This window comes from Pelmatolapia mariae, linkage group LG23 (genome assembly GCF_036321145.2).
Source record: "Pelmatolapia mariae isolate MD_Pm_ZW linkage group LG23, Pm_UMD_F_2, whole genome shotgun sequence".
Lineage (NCBI taxonomy): Eukaryota > Metazoa > Chordata > Actinopteri > Cichliformes > Cichlidae > Pelmatolapia > Pelmatolapia mariae.
The window spans coordinates 49428833-49446864 of record NC_086246.1 but is presented as its reverse complement, the minus strand read 5'-3'; the positions used below and the strand labels follow the sequence as shown (position 1 = coordinate 49446864).

Sequence of the window (18032 nt, the reverse complement as noted above, 5' to 3'; positions counted from 1 at the left end):
TTCATACGCTTCTCCCAGTTAAAACAATAAAATCTTGTAAATCTTGTATTTTTGTTTTGTTTTGGGTTTTCTTTTGCTTTCTTTTGCATTTCTGCTGCTTGTGTATATTTTAGACTATTGTTAATAATACAATGCTGTCTAACCCTGTAAACATTTCTTTTCACCCCGCTCTATAATGGATTCATAATGAGATTTCACCTCATTTAACTCTATGACTGAAGATGCACTCTTACTTTGTGAGGAAATGCATAGAAATTATAGATACATTTATATATAAGTCCAGAATGTTTGGCAGTGAATGGAGAGATGACAGGCTGCTTGTATTTGGCTTTTTATTAGCCATCCCAACTTTGTCACATTGACATTACTTCCTGTGCAAGTTTAGAGTCTAATCCAATAATTACTGATGTAATTATCCGAGTTTTTATGCTTCTTTTAACACTAAATTTGTCTCAGGGAAATTTTCCCTACCCATGGGGCATAGTGGCATCAGTTGACCTTGACTCATGAGCTGCAGAGTACTGCATTCATACTCTTTATACCTCCAAACTTTTTCAGTAAGTTGCTGTTTTTAACATCACTGATTTGGGATAAACACCTAACCTCGCCTAGAAATACCACATTAAATAAGTGCGGGCTGCTGTGAAAACTTAAACCCAAAGAATGGTGGAGGGGTTTCTTTTTCCTCTCATTCATTAATGTGCTTCCAAAATTAATATATCTAACATGATATAAATAAAAGGAACCAAGAGGAAGATGATTGTGTGGGTTAATCTTCGGGTGATGGTGGTCAAATTAGTTCTATTAGTTCAACCCTTTTTAATGCTGCATGGAAATGAACTGAGAAGTTGCATCACATCAGAACACTGTTGATCCTCTCCTGTCACGTGAGCACCCTCGCATGTACCTGTCAGTCGCCGACCTGCATGCACTAACTGTGTCTTTGACTCTCGTTGACTTACACCAGTGCCTCCACCGTTTCTCAAATCATCAAAATTTCCTTTCCCCTTTACTCTGCTGCTGTTTGTTTATACAGGCTTTCCTCTGTTCATCCATCCATCCATCCATCCATCCATCCATTCATTCATTCATTAGTTTGTGTCCGAGCCCTCGTGTGGTCAGCAGTGTGTTGTGGAGAAGCAGATTGTCTGTATTCTCTCTGTGTTTCTTTACACCTCTGTTAAAGTTTAATAAAGTGTTGAATCAAGGCCACCATCTCCGGCTTCTATGTGCATCCATGACATCACCATCTGTGAATCCCTGAGTTTAAAGGATCAAGTGTTTTACATGTTCAGTTCATTTATCAGAGGTTTGGACTATGCTTCAGCTTACTGCTGATAACTTCCCAAAGCATGTGTTGCATTTAGGATGATTTCCCAGTCCATAAAAACCCCTCTGCTGCTTGTCAGCTCTGTAACTTCTGCATTATAGTGCCACTGCAAACAGAGACTGTTATGCAGCGCTGCTAAATTACCACATAGGCACAACAGTAATAAAGTTCGGTGCATTATTAATCATTACAGATTCATATCAAGGAAGGTTCATTTGGCCACAGGTTGATCTGTGTGTATATTTGGTACCCGGCGAGACAAACGGATACAAAGAAAGCAGGAAATCACGTTTCTGAGAACCTACAGTGTGGTGAGCTGTCAAGTAAATGAACTAAAACATGTAGAACTCTGTAATGATCCTTTAAAGTATCTTAACATGAAAAACAAATACTTTTTTTTCTCTTAAAGCTGTGGAATAAAAAGCACCATTTCTCTTTCCATGTATCTTATTTATATTTGATTTCATTCATATTTAAGAGAATTGGCGGGATGTTGTCTGCAAACTGATAAGTGCATGTTCTCTGTCAGATCCATCACATTCTGTACACGTCTTCTCGTGCATGTTCTGCATACCGTGACCTGTTATTATCGGCTCTAAAACAGTTGCTAGGAAACTCTCCTTTGCATGGCTGGATGCACGTGGGATGACCTCTGCTGCTTCTGTCTGTCATTCGTTAAGAATAATGAACATATTTACACAGTCTGCAATGATTAACCAATTTAACCAGTGGACTGTATTTCCTTCCTACTCTTTTTGTGACCGTGGAGCTTTAAGTGCATGTGATTGTGGTCCTACAGCTGTGCCTGTTTGTCTTCAGGCTTTTCTAGCATCGCAGTCCCTGCTTTTGCCCTGATCATGTGGCTGCAGGAACTTTGCAAGGGTATATATGTTGGAGGGAGGACTGTTTTCATTTGGTCATTTGGATAAAGGGAAATCAATTTCAATCGCCTTTCCTGTTCTTTTTTCTTTTTTTCTAATTTGTTTGGGAGGTCTGCAAAAGTCTGGATTTCTTTTAGACCTCATTATGATGCACCTCTCTCAGAATGGGCACAGAACTACAAATTTAGACTCCAATACACGATTTTTTTTAATTTATTTATTTTTTGGCACCCTACAATTGTGCGTCCTGACTCACTGTCTTTGGTTACTGGCACATAAATGGTGATTACAAATCAGTCAGTGTCCACTTTGAAGGAAAAAGGTCTGCTGCTGGTGGGTTTTCAAATGTTTCAAAACTGCATCCATTGTGTGCGTATGTTTCTTTGTTTCCTCTGTTTTCATGGAGCAGTATCCAACCGAGGAAGACATGATAGAGTGGGCAAAGCGCGAGAGCGAGCGAGAGGAAAAGGAGCGACTCGCCAGGCTCACCCAGCAGGAGCAAGAAGACCTGGAGCTGGCCATCGCTCTCAGCAAGTCTGAACTCTCCTGAGGAGGCCCCGTTCCCCTCTACTGGTCTGGCTCGGCACGGCACAGCTTGGCCCGGCCCAGCCCAGAAAGCACCAAAGCAAAGTGGGGATTGTACAGGACTGATTCAGCATCACCTGCTGACCCCATGAAGAGACTCAAAACTCATCTCTAACTCGTTCAACCCCCCTGACTGTCCATCCTCTGTTGGTCTCCGTGGTTTTGACAGAGGAGCGTAACGTTTTCCCTTTTTCTTTCCCCCTTTTTAGAACGAAGGTGCAAGTGAAAACTTGTTTTAGTGTTAACGTCGTTTTCCCTTCATTTAAAATCTAGGCAGCAAGTGCTGCATTAAGTCCCCAGAATGTAATTTATTGTAGCGCGAACTCGAAACCACTAAACAAACTCGCTACATTTCATTAAATCTCAGCTCTCTTTGTGATGAGATTTTAATAGACGTGCTAATTTTCCAGAACTCAAGAATTCCCCTAATTTTCTTTTCTGGCTCTCGATTAAACTTCTGAAAGAACCACAGTAAACTGGGGAGATTCTGTTTCCCAGTTTGTTCTGTTTCTATAACTCTGTAGGCCCTTTCTAACAGAGTGACCATGTTTTGTCCCACTCTCGTACAGGATGATTTTTTTTGTTTGTCTTCATTTAGAGTAGGTCAGGATATTTCAACATTTCTTTGTGTTTAACTGGAAGTTGCGGCTCCTGTAAGATGTGAAATGTGTACAATGTGTAGATTTATACTAAAATGGAACAAATCTGCCACAGCTACCTTTTCCTTTGAAATTTCAGTCCTACCTTGCTCACCGTAGCACCTGTGTCGTGAGCATTAAAGCATTGATTTGTGTGTGTGTGTCGGGGGAGGTAATAAGGAATGAAACTACAGCCATCACATTTTATGACTACAGCTTGGTTTGCATTCAAAACTAGGGCACACTACAGTAGGATGCAGAACAGAAAGCACACGATCTGTTTTTCTAACATGCAAACTAAGTTTCTCTCAAGTACTTTAGGATCTTTAAATCGGTCTAAAAGTTTCAATTCATTGTGGCCCGACATGAAAGAATGTAGCAAAACGCAAGGTTGTCGTAGATGATTGTAAGCGTGGATCCTACCTTAACTGATCATTAACTGTGTCGTTAATCCTGATTGATTTCCTTTAGGGAAACTCTCAAGGGCTCCTCAGCAGCTTGAATGCTGAATGGATAACTACAGCATACAACCGTGCAGTTGTCATGTTACCACGTGAACATTTGGTCCCATTTCAACATGTGCCAGAGTCGGTGCTTCACTTGTTACCATTTGTACGATTTTTCTTTTCTTTTCTTTTTATCCAGGAGTCTTTTCTGCTCTGAGAGACTCCCTGGATTTCAGAGTCTTACACAAACACGGTGAAAGCTGTTAAGTGTTTCTACTTTTTCGTTAGAGCGGTGTATTTTCTGGCCGTGCACCTCGACATCTGCAGGGATTTAACTTGCAAAAGACCTCGGATGCACGCTCACATTGCACTGTGTTATCGGGCCTGTTAACAGCCACACGGCGGCACAGGAAAGCTCCTTTACTAAACGTGACAGAAGGTTTTCTGCTGAGGAAAGGCTACGATGAAGTGCGAGAGGCCTGTGCTCTCTCATTACCTTAGCTCATTTCTTATCAAATAATGCACAACGTTTTGGACAGCTCTTCCTGTTCTTACTTCTTTAATGTTTAGCAAGAAGGTAGTTTCCTCTTCTCATGTCTAACCAGTGTACTGTCTGTGGTTGATGCAGTACTTCCTACTGAGAGCTCTCGCTCTCTTACAATGAAGTTTATTGTAAATATGGGAGAGCACAGCTGCATGTCTGCTCTCCGGGTCTCTTGTTGTACTAGTTTCATTGCTTCATTGTCATGTATTCAAACAGGTTACTGTCATTTTTAACAATTCTGCACATTTCACAAAACCAGAACCACTTACTGTACGTTTCTAGGCTTATCCATAAAGCTTTTTAAGCTTCAGGCTAATTGTATTTTATTTTGTACTTCCTAACTTGTAAGAAAAATCATTATTGGAAGGCTTTGGCCATGTAATGCATTTAATTGAAACAGAATAAATATTAAAAATGTGTAGTTTTGCAGTTGGTGCATTTTTTTTTTTCCAGAGCATCTTCTTAATCTATTGTCATCTACACGTGATAGTGCCCCTCCTGTTTCTCCTCGTACAAAGCACCAGATCCCAGGAGACACAGCAAACCTCCGGGAGGAGCTTAAAAACTAGAGAGAAGTCAGTCAGGAGGGATAACGAGAGAGTAATTGTCTGGAGGTGACATGGATTCACAGTGTCTCATGCTTTTGGCTGCTCCTTTTAGGGATGACCACAGCAGATCATCGGCCTCCATCTCATCCTATCCCTAGCACCCTCTGTCACATCATCTTTCTGCATGCCATCCTTCTACATCCACGAATCTTCTCTGGAATCTCCCTCTTTCCCTCCTACTTGCCAGTTCCATAATTACCTTCCTTTTCCAATATATCCACGATCCATCCTCTACACATATCCAAAATAATCTCAGCCTCATTGATTTAGTCTCCAGACTGCCCAACCTGATATTTCTCAGATGTCCTCATTTCTGAATACAAGGGTATATATTTAGTTTAAACATCGTGATACTATAGTTAAATATTATAAAGTAAAAAGAAGATATCCGGTTTTTTTTATTTAGCTGTAAATACATTATAAAGAAAATTATAGTATCATAAGCACCTTTAATATTTATAAACAACCTGTGTTTACGTTTTTGTCACCTTTCAAGTATTTCTGTAAACACGCTGGGCAAATAAATACAAATAAATTAATTAGGTAATTAAAAGAAATATTATAAAAAGCACTTCTGTAATTTTATAGAAAATCTATGTAACATTTATCTATTTTTAAACAAAATTATTTTAATAATAAAAAATAATAAACATTATTTCACAGTTATTGCTTAAATATAATTTTTTGTAAAAATATATATCTTTTAGTATTTTGGGCATTTAAGATAATATTTACGAATATTATTTTCGCCTGTGTTTACTTCCTTGTCTGTAGCGTCGTCCTAACACGGACAGCTTTAGGACCGCGGGGCGAGCGGCTGCATTCCTCTACATTTAAATAGAAAGTCATTATTGCGTTGATGAGAGCAGCACACCTTTCCACGTCAGGAAGGAGGAAGACGCGCAGCAGCAGCCGCTTTCCCTTCCCACTTGCTCCCGTGTGACGTGAGTGTGAGCCGCTGTGTAACCCTCTCCGGTCGCTGCTGGTCCTCCTGCGCTGTGGAATGAGTTTTATGAACAGCTGGAGGCGAAGCGTGAAGAAACATGACAGCAAAAGGTGAGTGGAAGAAAAAAGCTCCCGGAGATCACAGCGCGTCTTGGCTGGCCGTGTCCGTGCTTGTCTGTTTCCAAAGTCAGGCCGGCTGCGGGGATTTAATCGCACTTTTTTTTTTTTAAACCTAAGCATCATGTGACTGCGCTGGCCTGAGGTTATCGTGTCATCGCGCTGAGATTGTTGTTTAGCGCACACTGTAGCCTGTGAACACGAGATTTCCAGGACCCTTTAATAAACCACACAAACCACCGGTGTGTGTGTTTGAGTCTCTGTAGTTAATAAAGGAAGAGGCGGAAGCAGCCTCCTGAGATGTTTGGTGTCGTGTTCCTTCTCAGTGCCTTTATTATTATAAGTGTGTCAGTCTTTGTTCCCATTCTCCATCCTGTTAGTCAACCTTACGCTCATGATGTGTCAGTCAGGACCACACGAGCTTTTTACTGTTAGTGAAAGTCAGATTTAACAGGCTGATCATTCTGAGGTGTTTGTAAACAGTTCAGTTTTATGTTACTGCCCCATGTTTCGCTTATTTTTCCTAAGATAACTCATACTGAATGTTTATTATCCAGTGTCCCATTATAATACTTGCAAGGTTTCAAGCTGGCCTTTCCCTTTGACCTGGTCATTTCAGGTACTTTCCAGCTGTTTGAGGCTCAAAGAGGGAAGTGGATCTGATACTTTATTTTCCAAAAAGGGAGAAAAGTCTAATAATGTAACACTTACGTGTGTTTAGCCACTAATATGATCCCTCAGGTGTAATGAAGGGGCCCAACACTTAGCTTGGGTCTCTCTTGTGTTTTGTTACACATTCATGTGTAAATAAAGTTCTAACTATAACAAACAATTTTAGCAATTTCACTCCAAAAGAAACAACTTTAGTTTTTACAGGACATCTGTTGATTGTATGATGTTTATATTGATGCAGCATTAGCAGCCCACTTCAGGCTGTATGTAAAGTGTAGGTAAATCAGAATGCATTCCACATTATTTACATATATTTTATATATATTTGAATATTGATGGTGTCAGTTTTATTTATCAATTCTCATTATGAATTTGATGCCAGAAGCATATTTAAAAACATGCTGGGACACTGACAAGAAGAAAATACTCAGTCATATGCTGGAATAGTATCGAGTATTTCAAAAGTTATCCGAGAGTTTTTTGGAAGAATTCACGTTCTCGCTACAGCCCTTCTCTCCTCAGACATTCCCAGCTAACATCCTCCTCTTACCTTAATGAGATTCAGTCTTGTGGGGTTTTTTTCCAAGCTGACCTTTGACCTGTTCACAGGGATGCAATGAATCCACAAGACGTACCTGACAGCCCGGACTCCCCGAGCCGGTACGGTGACACTGCGCACGTCATTTTTTCGTACTGTGAGGAACAAAGAAAACATAAAGCCGCTGCTAATCGTGGCTCTGATTACAGCATAACAATAAGTTCAACTCTGGCACGCGGTTACGCTCAGACTCATCTGAATTTCTCATCTCAGGTTGTCAGATGTAAACAGTCCAGAGCTGGACTCCATCATCACAGACTTCAAGTAAGTTTCTTTAAGTTCACAAATGTAATTTAACAAATTTAAATAAATTTGACCAGTATTTGCTCCCACATCAGACCAATCTCACACAGGTTTCCCTGAAAGTCATCAAGTTCATATCTGTAGAAATCAGCGAGTCATTGTGAAGAACTAAGTGGCCTGGGAGTGTCCTCATATATCGGTGTCCATATTTCTCTCTCTCTCACGATCGTGTTCCTCAAACAACAGCTTGTCTTTCAGCTGGTTTTCATCCCTCGAGATTGCTCTCCTTTCTCTAAAACAGCCCCGATTCTGTTCCCGTGTTTCAGGTTACAGATACCGGACGACAAAGATGGTCTGGAGTCAACAGATCCATCGAATGGGTAAGACTGGCCTGTGAGCTCTCTCAGATCATACACGAAAACTGAGGCTTAGATTACAGAAATGTTTGGTTTCATCGAGACACAAAGATGCACATGTTGAGGTAACAAAGTCGTTAGGAGTTCACGGGCAGCTTCTCCTGCTGCTTGTGATATCAATAATTCAGACAGAGGGAACCTGAGAATAACATCATCTCTCAGCACTTTAGTTATGACTGAGTGTGACCGTGAAATCATTGCTTATTCAAGCTATGATGAGCGTTCAGAGCCTGGAGAAGAAATGTGTGTCTGTCTGATAAGATCAGAAGCACGTAATAAAGTGAAAGGACGTTTTAGATGCTTATAAAATACTGGCAGCTAGTTTTAGTTTTATAGATATTTTTTAAAAGGTTTTATTTCAGTGAACAGCTGCTGTTTTTAATTGAAGACGTGTTAAGATGTGCTGATAAATCAACATTTGTTTGTATGTAAAAGCTTTAAACATTTGATTTGCTTCTAATTTGTTTTATATCACATGTTTGTGGGCTCTGAGATCTTTTATTTTGGCAAACCGGGTCCTCAAAAAACCCCAGAGACATCGCACATCGATGTGAACTGAAATTCACATCCCTGTGCGACAGCCTGGACTCCTCAGTCATGTGACAGGTGCATCGATGTGGCCAATAGGAACCCACTACCTGCTAAATATGTCATAACCTGTTTGCCTGATCAAAGTGAAAAACCAAAACTTTGTAAACGAATGTGTTTTTGCAAGTTGGGCAGTGTGCAGGAGTGTTTTTGCACCATGAGGACGGCAATGAAAATCTAATTTTCTTCAATTTAAACCCATGACCCTCTGATCTCCTCACAGCAAACACGAGAGATGAAAGCAACAATTAAGCTTTTCTTTTTACTACTCTCTATAAAGATAGATGTTTTTTCCCCTCTTGTTTCTGCGCCGGACACTGAGAGGGCTTTGTTCTCGCGATTGTGCTTTCATGGGAGCAGTAATATGTAAGAAGCCCTTAGCGTGGTCACATGAGTGTAAGCTTTATGCTGTCTCTTGATCTTTGTGGAGCTCGGTTCACAGTTAAACTTTGAAGAGAGGAATAATATGTGTGGCTGTTATAGTATCTGATAACAGGTAATACTGACTCATTAACGGTCAGTATTTTCCTCCAGCGTTGAGGAACAAACTGATGCAGCTGTATCAGGTGAATTTTTTATATCAGATTTGTTTTGTCAGTAATTTGATGGCAATAATTCAGTAAATCATCAGTGGAAAATCTTTCAGAAAAATACTTTATTTAACCTGGTAGCCCTTTCTATTAAACTCGGTAATAACATGGTAATAGTGGGGTATTTAAGTGGAAACATGAGCATGGCAATAGCAAGTTAGTAACACTTAATTACTGAACTAATTAATACATTATCTGCTACCAGTGGTTATACATGACTAAACACACTGAAATGTATGTAACTGGATAATAACGAGCCAGAAACTGGGGCTAAATATGTGGGAACAGTTACAACTTTGAGGCAAAACCAGTTAGTAGTAGAAATATGTATGTAGTAATAACCAGGAATCAGGACTAGAGAACGCAAACTTGCTTATTTCTATTACATCTCACAGTAATCTCATTAAAAACCTGGGACCAGGAAAAAAAGTATTTAAATATAAACATTATAATCATGTACATAAACATAGGTGCTATGGATATTTTACATTACACCTCTGGGAAGGAAGCAATTTATATATAACAATGCAGGCTGAGTGGTGGTTAAACTTCTAAAGGTTTATTAATGGGCAAAGATGCCGTGGCTTCATAAACATGCTGTGATTGCGCCATAAGACCTTTGAAGGGAAACAAAAACAGCAAATTACCATATGTTATATGATCGTGTGGCATGTACGCTTAGCTGTCTAATAAAACAGTTTCACTAAAAATAAATTTATTTTAATAACACCTTGAGTGTAGAAGTACTGTTCCTTGGTTTAGCTAGTCAGATGTGAGATTTTGCTGCTTTTGCATCATTTTTAATGTGACAGTAAACATGAATATGTATTTAGCATCTTGATGTTTCAGAGCAAACACACTGTTGCAGATTAAAAAGGTCAAACTGACAGTATGTGGCATGCCACACACCCGAGCACACATTGGGTCATGCATGAAACAAAGACAAAGAACGTCAGCCTCGGCTTTGCGTGCAGCGTCACAGGTGAAAACTCATCAAGTATATTTGCTCAAGCGTGGTCACGGCGAACCCACCTTGGGCTGAGATTCAGGAAGTTTACCCATGATTCCTCTGGGAACAACACCCACGATTATGCAGGAAACACTACACAAAGGTCACGGTGGCTGACTAGTGAATGCATTATCTGGGCATGGCTTCACAGCCAGTGGGATGAAAGAAAAAGGAGGCGGTGCTTAACAAAAGTGGTCCGAGGAGAGTATGCAGTGGTGAGATATTACTAAATAAATCATGTTATGACACAGACTTGTTTGTAGTTTCAGTAATTAAGACAAAAGAATTGGCCAAAAAAGTAAATCCGCACAGCTAACTGGGATTAAACTCCTCGACTCTGTATGTAAAACATAAAGCCTGACAGCTCTGATTACTTCTGCTTTTTTAGTAGTTTTAACTGCTTATTAAAGATGCGGGTCGAGACACTACAGCCGACATGTGTTTATGGCACTCTCTCGCCCATTCACACTCACTCACATCTAATGGATGACTGGCAATGGGCTGTTTACAGTGATATACAGCTGCAAGTCCTGGCACTGCTCCCGTTCTCTATTCACATTATTTCACATTCACATTATTTCTCGTGCGTCTACATTTTCGAGCCGCTGCGCTGCATCGACGTCTATTTCTGGACTGTCTGCCCGCTGCAGTGAGCAGCCTCTGCAGCAGCCCTGACCAGCTGCTCCTCAGAAAGCCACGCTTTCTTTCCCACCTACAGTGGCGGAAAGCGTTTGTGTCTTTTTATGATGAAAAATGGCTTTGTGACTATGAACACTTCTGCTTTTAGCACATTGCTCCTCCAGCGTTTAGTTTTTGGAAGTATCCTCACTTACACAGAAAAATCCCCTGACTGTGAATGGTGGGCATTTCGGCCAAGCTCCTGATTTTGCATTAACCAATCAGAGCGGAGACTGCAGTGTGGAGCATAAGGGTGATGATCGGAAGAGATGGGCCAGGCTTTCTCTCCATGTGTGATAGTCATCCCAGTCTTATTAAGGGCTGCTGTTGCTTCTGCGTCCTACCTCTCGTTCCTCCCTCGTTTTCTCTCTCATTCATTCATCCCTACCTCTCTCTCTCACGCTCTCTCTCTCTGCCTAACCTTCTGCTGTTTCTGCTGCTACAGAAAGAGACACACAGCATTACACTGCACTGCTGGAAAGGCCCCGGGCTCTCAGCCACTTCTGCTATTTTCTTTCTCTTACTTTAGTCGCTTTCTCTGCGTCTCTTCCGCACACTCACACACTTTGCCAGATGAAAATGTCAGGGGAGGAAGAGACTCTGTCGAACGGGTAAGATGCGCTGATGTTGGGATGACGTGTGTTTCTCATTCAGTCGGGAGAGAGTGAGATGCTCTGTGAATGTGACTTTTGCTGCCGTGTTTCCATTCTCATGTGATGTTTGTGTTTTCCACCCCTGTCTCTCAGGCATGTGGACAAACTCGCTCGATTTATTGTCGGAGCTGCTCGTTTCTTTTGTTTCCCGGCTCACCGTAACAAGGCCTTTGAACATGTTATACCAGCCTGTCTGATGTGCTGAAAGCTCTCTGACACACAGTTGATAAAACTAATGCTTTGTCACTCCAGGAAAGGGTGTGTGCGTGGTTGTGTGGGTGCATGTGTGCACTTATTGGTTTGCATCAGCACATGCAGTGGTGTGTGAGTGTGTATGAATAGTGGCTGTGTGTGTGCGCGCCTTTGCCTGATAATGATCATCATTGTGTAATTTGCTCTCTGGAGAAATCAACGCAGAATTTGAGACTTGCTGACTTGAACCTAATTAAATTATTTGGACAATGCGTGGTATGCACAGCCTGAACCTCGCACACTCTCCTCTTTCTGCCTTTTCTTTCCTTCACACAGTCCATTTCCTTTATTTTTGTTCTTCTCAGATTGCGTTTAAGGTGCCAAAATCTTGTTTTCCAGTCAGCCGGTACCAGTTGAGTCGGTTTCCACCTATAAGGAAACGATATATCCACCAATGTTTTGCTGTCCTCAGCTTTGCAGACACAGGTTTCAACCTTTATCTAAAGAATATGAACAACAGGAATCCAGTAGCACAAAAAATGTGGTTTATTATTAAAATCAGCCCTCTTTTATGTAACATGCACACAAACCTGCTGCGTTTTTTGACACTGCAGTTTTTAATGATTCCTTATCTATCTGAGTATCATTGTGGTCTGAGTCTAACAGGTAATTTGACTCCACTAATTTAAGTTGAAGTTTTAAACTTTCTTTGTTACCAAGGCTTATAGTTGGGGCTGGATCAGGTGACTCTGAACCATCCCTGTAGTTATGCTGCAATAGGCTCAGGCTGCAGGGGGACTTCCCGTGATGCTTGTATCTTTCCATTCCTGGATGCTATTAAATTTTCTATAGTCAGTGTTTTGTCCCGTCTCCCTATGCTCTCCCTTTTTCTCCTCTCTTTCCCCTCACCCTCCTGACCGGTCGTGGCAGATGGCCCCCCCTCCCTCAACCTGGAATTGCTGGAGTTTTTTCCTGTCATAAAGGAGTTTTTCCATCTTACTGTCACATAGTGCTTGCTCATAGGGGACTGTCTAATTGTTGGGTTTTCTGCCTTGTATTGTAGTGTCTTTACCTTACAATATAAAGCAACTTTTTAAAATCTAAAATCTGCCTGAGAGGAAATAATGAGTAAACATGCCTCGGGTAAAGATTTAGGGTAAGCTTAGAATAAATGTTTGGCTAAGCTATACATTTGGTGTAAGTAATAGCATTTCTTAATTCTTCTGTAGGCCTATCATTTAAACTCTGAACTGGGCCCTAGTTATATTTTAAAGGTGGGACTTTGACTGAGAGGTCACAGGGTGACTAAAATTAATGTTGCACTTCTTGCAGGTTCATGACTCTTAGAACAGGTTAAGTACAGTCAGTGTCACTGTTTCAGTGTAATATGTGTGTTATTCTCTCTTTAATGCAGAAGTACTCTGGCAGTATTTGAGTTTTCAGTTTTCACTCTGGATTAGTGAGCTGGAGGTTTATCGTGTTTCAGTAATTTCATCTGTTCCTGCCTATATCTGGGGATTTTTGCAGGTGAGAATATTGACTAATAGTCTGTGGCTTACAGAGGTTGAATACTCTGTAGTCGCTGCACCTTTACTCATACAGAAAACCGGTATGGACTGTACCAACAGCTCTGGTTGGACTGGTTGGATTCACTCAGTGGCCACTGGTGGAAGACATGTGACTCTGCAGGATTAACAACATAAATGTGCGCACAATGTGCTGCATTGTTTTCTCTTGGATTTTATTATTGATCTTTATATTAAAGTATCATCTGTGGACACTCAATTAGGAAATAGCCTATGGTAAAATAAGTTAATCATTGTATGCTAATTGCTAATGTTTATATAATGCTGTTTATAGCTTCGGTTGCACTATTTCGTCAGTATGTGTTTGTGTATTGTTGCTGACAACAAAGAGCATTTCTTAAAGTCACCTGAGTGTTACACAGAGACGGACCAGTATGTGCACCAGTGAGAGGAGCTGTTTCTGTTAGCAGGGAGCTCAGCTGCCTGCTGGTCATATGGTGAACACAGCAGTCACCCGCATGTCATTAGCAGAGCTGCACCAGTATGTGTGCTTCTTTCTATCATGCTGCTGGTGGTATGTGTATGTATGAAGTGAGTTTATGGCTTCTTTGTGTTTCTAATGGACAGGAATGTGTTAGACACGTTAGCTGTAGCTGCATTTCCTCAGTGCTCAGTTGGACTCTTTTATTCCTCTGCAGCTGTCTAATGCTGACATGGGCTGAACGGGTAATACTGACAGAGTGTGTTCCTGCACTTAAATGGAAATAATAGTTGCCCTCAGGGACGTTATGTTGTAAGGTAAAGAGCTAACGGTGTTATAGAGAGAAAGCCAGTGATCCAAAAAGAAACTCGCCTTTTTCTACATAAAAAAACCTCTGGGAGGGCAGCCGTCTGTCCAGACTGGATGGGGCTGAGGGGGGAAATCAAGACCACAGAAAGACAGCAAACCACAATCAAGACAAAGCACAAAATACGGGAGAGAGTAGCGAGGTCATTTCACGCAATAGTGGCTTCTAGTGTCGTAAAAACGGAGTACACCCTCTTTCAATTTTAAGGTTGTACGTATCAGGACATAATAAAAAAAATCTTGTCCAGACCAGGTTGTGATTTATTTAAATACAAGCTCAAATGGACAACAATGCATGACATATTACATTGTGTCATTGTTTATTTAAGAAAAACGGAGTCAAATCTAAGAACAGCCCAACTTGTCGAAATGCTTATAGCATCATTTTCTGTCTAAATGTATCAGCCTCTCTCATCGTTCTGTGAGCTTTGCATGCATTCACTTTTACCCAGCTCTCCTAAACTCCCACCACAGCATTTTAATGAGGGTGAGGTCTGGACTTTGGCCCAGTGCAGCACCTTGATTTTTTTTCCCAGTTATTCTGTTGCAGATTTGCTGCTCTGCTTGGGATCTCTGTCTGTTGAATGACTCCGTTTTGACCAAGCTTTAGCTCTCAGACAGTTGACTTCACATTTGACTCTTGAATAATTTTTTATTCAAGAGTTTTTAGATTTTACTCAAGGTGCCGGGTCCTGTGGCTGCAAAACAAGCCCCAATGCTCTCCCCTCCACCCATGTGCTGTGGGTGCTTTTTGCCAAAGGTGGTGCTGTGCGTTTTGGCGAAACATCTGCATTTTGGTCGAATCTGTCCAAACAGCATTGTTCCACAAGTTCTGTCATAATTTTTTTTTAGACAGAAGATGCTTTCTCCTGGAAACCCTTCCAAACAAGTCATACTTGTTCAGTCTTTTTCTGATTGTACTGTCATGAACTTTAACATTTAACATGCTAACGTAGCTCTTGGGTGTCTTTGCAGTTTCTCTGACCTTGGGGGTGAATTTGCTCGGGGAGTTTCCTCTCGGGATGATTTTTCTCACTGCAGAATGATGGACTTTAAATTCTTTGGAAACAACCATGTAACCCTTTGTCAGTGGATAGTAAGGAGGGTCCTGGTACAGGTTATAGAAGCATAACTAAGGCTCACCTGATCCATCTTTAACTGTAAGCTCTATCAAAAAAGAACGTTTTAAGGCTAATATTAAAAAGTCGGGATGGTGCCTGTTTCCTGAGACAAACCTGATGGCTGAATGTTTTACATCCCGTTGTACATTTAGAAGCTTATGTATGGAAAAGGATTTTAAATGAAATTAAATATTTCATAGCAAGCCGATGAAGAGATAAAAATATAAAATAAAATCTGTGTTCTACTTGTGTCCAGTGTATGTGTGATCGGCATAAAGTGGCCTTAAGGTTCAAAGTATTACATTAAGCTAATTAAGCTAATACTTAATGTAAAAAAAATCAACAGTTGTGTATATTTCATGACAGGGATGGACGTCATTTACTCCAAAATCCAGTAAATGTAATAAAAAGTAATTACACAGCAAACAAGCAACAATCCAAGCAAAGTTAATGAATCAGCTTAATGTTTTGGCACATTAACGTAACACTCTTATTTTAGCATTTCCATTAGCTTAACGACTTCTCTCTGTTTAATCTGCCCGTCATTACTGAGTTTTTCACATTCTGGCTGCTGTTTTCTCCCCGAGTTTAAGAAGTGAAACATACATTTAAAGTTTCATGGCTACAGCAGGTCAAATCAAAGATGGACGATTCCAGGTCGTACACACGCCCGTCACGTGACGCTCATGTGGGTCGTGTGATGAATACGATTTATCTTTAATAAAAGATTCAGCTCAAAAACTGCTCCCGGAGCTTGTCCTTGTCTAAATGTAGATGGCTGTAATTGATGCTGATTATGTCTGTAATGCAAATAGCAGCAGCAGTAACAGCAAAGAGCACTCCCTTGAGCCGGTTTGCTCGTCGGGCTCACTCTGTGTTCATCTTTTGGTTTCTGTCTCGCAGGAGTGCAGAGAATTTAATAACTTGTGTTAAGATTCAGGGGAGATTGTAGGACAAAATGAGGGTTTTTTAGATTGTTTTTTATACTTGGGGCCTAGTTAAAGACACAAACACTTTTTAGGGTTGCCTTATATGACACAGGCTTGTTTTGTGTACACTTTGATCACAGCTACATCCTTGTATTGACTTGACGATGATGTATTTTCAGCATGTTTTCATCCAGATTTGCTGTGTGTTTTGTTTCTGCAGCTGCTCGCGGTCAGACCTGACGCTGGCTCTCGAGGACTGTATGGCCGCTCTGGATCTGTTCCTCAGAAACGACTTTGAGGAGGCGCAGGCGCGGCTCAGATGCAGGTAGGAGCACCACCTGCGTAACGACCTGCTACGGGTGCTGTTCTCGCCGGGCTTTGACCTTTCGAGTGTTCTCAGTAACTTTCACGGTTCAAAATAATTCTTATTTATCTGATATTGGGCCTCTGTCTGAAACAAGTTTAGTTTTAGTTCCTCTTCCCTTAAGACAACTTTCTGCTGATTGGCTCCCCCTCTCAAACAGAGGGTTTGAACAGCAGGTGGGCGGAGCTTCTGTTCAGTCTGACAGCAGTCCAAAGCCTGAGCTTTTGCCTCATTATTTGAAACTTTGACCATGTTTTTTTTTTTTATGAGCGTCCGTCTTTTTTGATGATGATGACCCTCTCCCAAACATTTACGCTTCTTACTCATGAGAACTCTTATCAAAAGATATGAAGGTCATAAATGTGAGTTAAGGCATCATTCAGAGGATTCCTAATAGCTTTTTAGATTTGCGGTGATTTCACCTCGCCGCTCTTCCATTTTAACCCTGTTGCAGTTCCTTGAATGTCTTTCTTGGATCTTTGGTGACTTGGAGGACTTTTAGACAGTCGTCCCCTAATGTTGCAAGTCTCTGTGAGTACTTTGTGTCTCTCACTGTGGACGTGTCATGACCCTGAGCTTTTAGCTTTGTAACCCTTCTCACAGTTTTCTGAAAATGTTCCGATGATGATCGCTTTTTAATTGAATTACATGCTGCCATGATTGCTGTTAGGTTTTTCATGATAAAATCTAAAGCCTTCTCTAAATGAATTAGATTGAATTAAAATGTCCAATAAAAGTTTAAGAATTAAGAAGCTGTGCTTTATTTGTTTTGAGCATTCAGAGCACTCACTGCTTTAAATTCTTACCAGTGGCAGGATCAGTACAGTTTCTCTAATTAAGAGGACACTTAGATATTGAAGATGAATTCACTATTCAGCCTTTGAAGATGGCTGCAGAATTAGAAGGAGCTTTTTAATGTGTTGTGATGTTTCCATGAAGGTCCAATTATGTGGGGAAACAACAAAAAGTGTCGGGTTTGAAAAAGGAGACAAGGAGGCAAATAAAGCGAAGGTTTCTTCGAACAGTTTAACTAAAAGAGATGGACAGACCACAATCACCATCAAAAGAGAAACATAACAAAACTCTGAAGTTGATCAGGTAAAAATAATAAGTTAAAAAGGCTAAATCACCCAAAGCACCACAGAGGTCCCACATTCAGCAGCCTCAACATATAAAACCAGAAATGCTGCCTGAGCCTGGAGCTGTCCTCTCTCTGTGCTCTGACCCAGTTGCTGAGAAGAGTTGGCTGTACAAAAGGGCGGCACCTGAAGCTGGAGAGACGACATGACACAGCAACTGGGACAAATCACAGCAGGCTCTGCCAGGGCCATAACCTGCTTGGAAAATAAAGTCTTTAAGATGATGTTTTTGCGTCCTGAATCAATGACAGCTGTGACCATCGTACTGCATTGCAGTTAAAGTCAAGCTTCTTGTCGGTTCTTTGTTAAGTACAGGACAAACACCGCATCGCAATGACCCACAGTGGGCAAGTAAATTGAATCTAAAGTTAAA

The 18032-nt window shown here is 40.9% G+C and overlaps 2 protein-coding genes and 1 long non-coding RNA gene across 6 annotated transcripts in view; all 3 read left to right on the top strand.

Moving 5' to 3' along the window:
* eps15 (epidermal growth factor receptor pathway substrate 15) overlaps positions 1–4837 on the top strand; it is a 30878-nt gene extending 26041 nt beyond the window's left edge. For all 4 annotated transcript variants that reach the window (XM_063467370.1, XM_063467368.1, XM_063467369.1 and 1 more), the window contains one exon: positions 2621–4837. In XM_063467370.1, the coding sequence (XP_063323440.1) occupies positions 2621–2761 (141 nt within the window). In that variant the 3' untranslated portion in view covers positions 2762–4837. The remainder of the gene's footprint in view (positions 1–2620) is intronic.
* Positions 4838–5939: 1102 nt separating this feature from the next.
* Positions 5940–7986, top strand: LOC134621346 (uncharacterized). The gene is made up of 4 exons (XR_010092194.1): positions 5940–6088; positions 7376–7426; positions 7578–7628; positions 7934–7986. It is a non-coding gene; the product is annotated as an uncharacterized LOC134621346 (long non-coding RNA).
* Positions 7987–11314: 3328 nt separating this feature from the next.
* The window catches only part of ttc39a (tetratricopeptide repeat domain 39A), a 28510-nt gene continuing 21792 nt past the window's right edge, over positions 11315–18032 (top strand). Inside the window, exons 1-2 of the mRNA XM_063467796.1 lie at positions 11315–11499; positions 16377–16481. Coding sequence (XP_063323866.1) covers positions 11462–11499; positions 16377–16481 — 143 coding nt within the window. The 5' untranslated portion in view covers positions 11315–11461. The remainder of the gene's footprint in view (positions 11500–16376; positions 16482–18032) is intronic.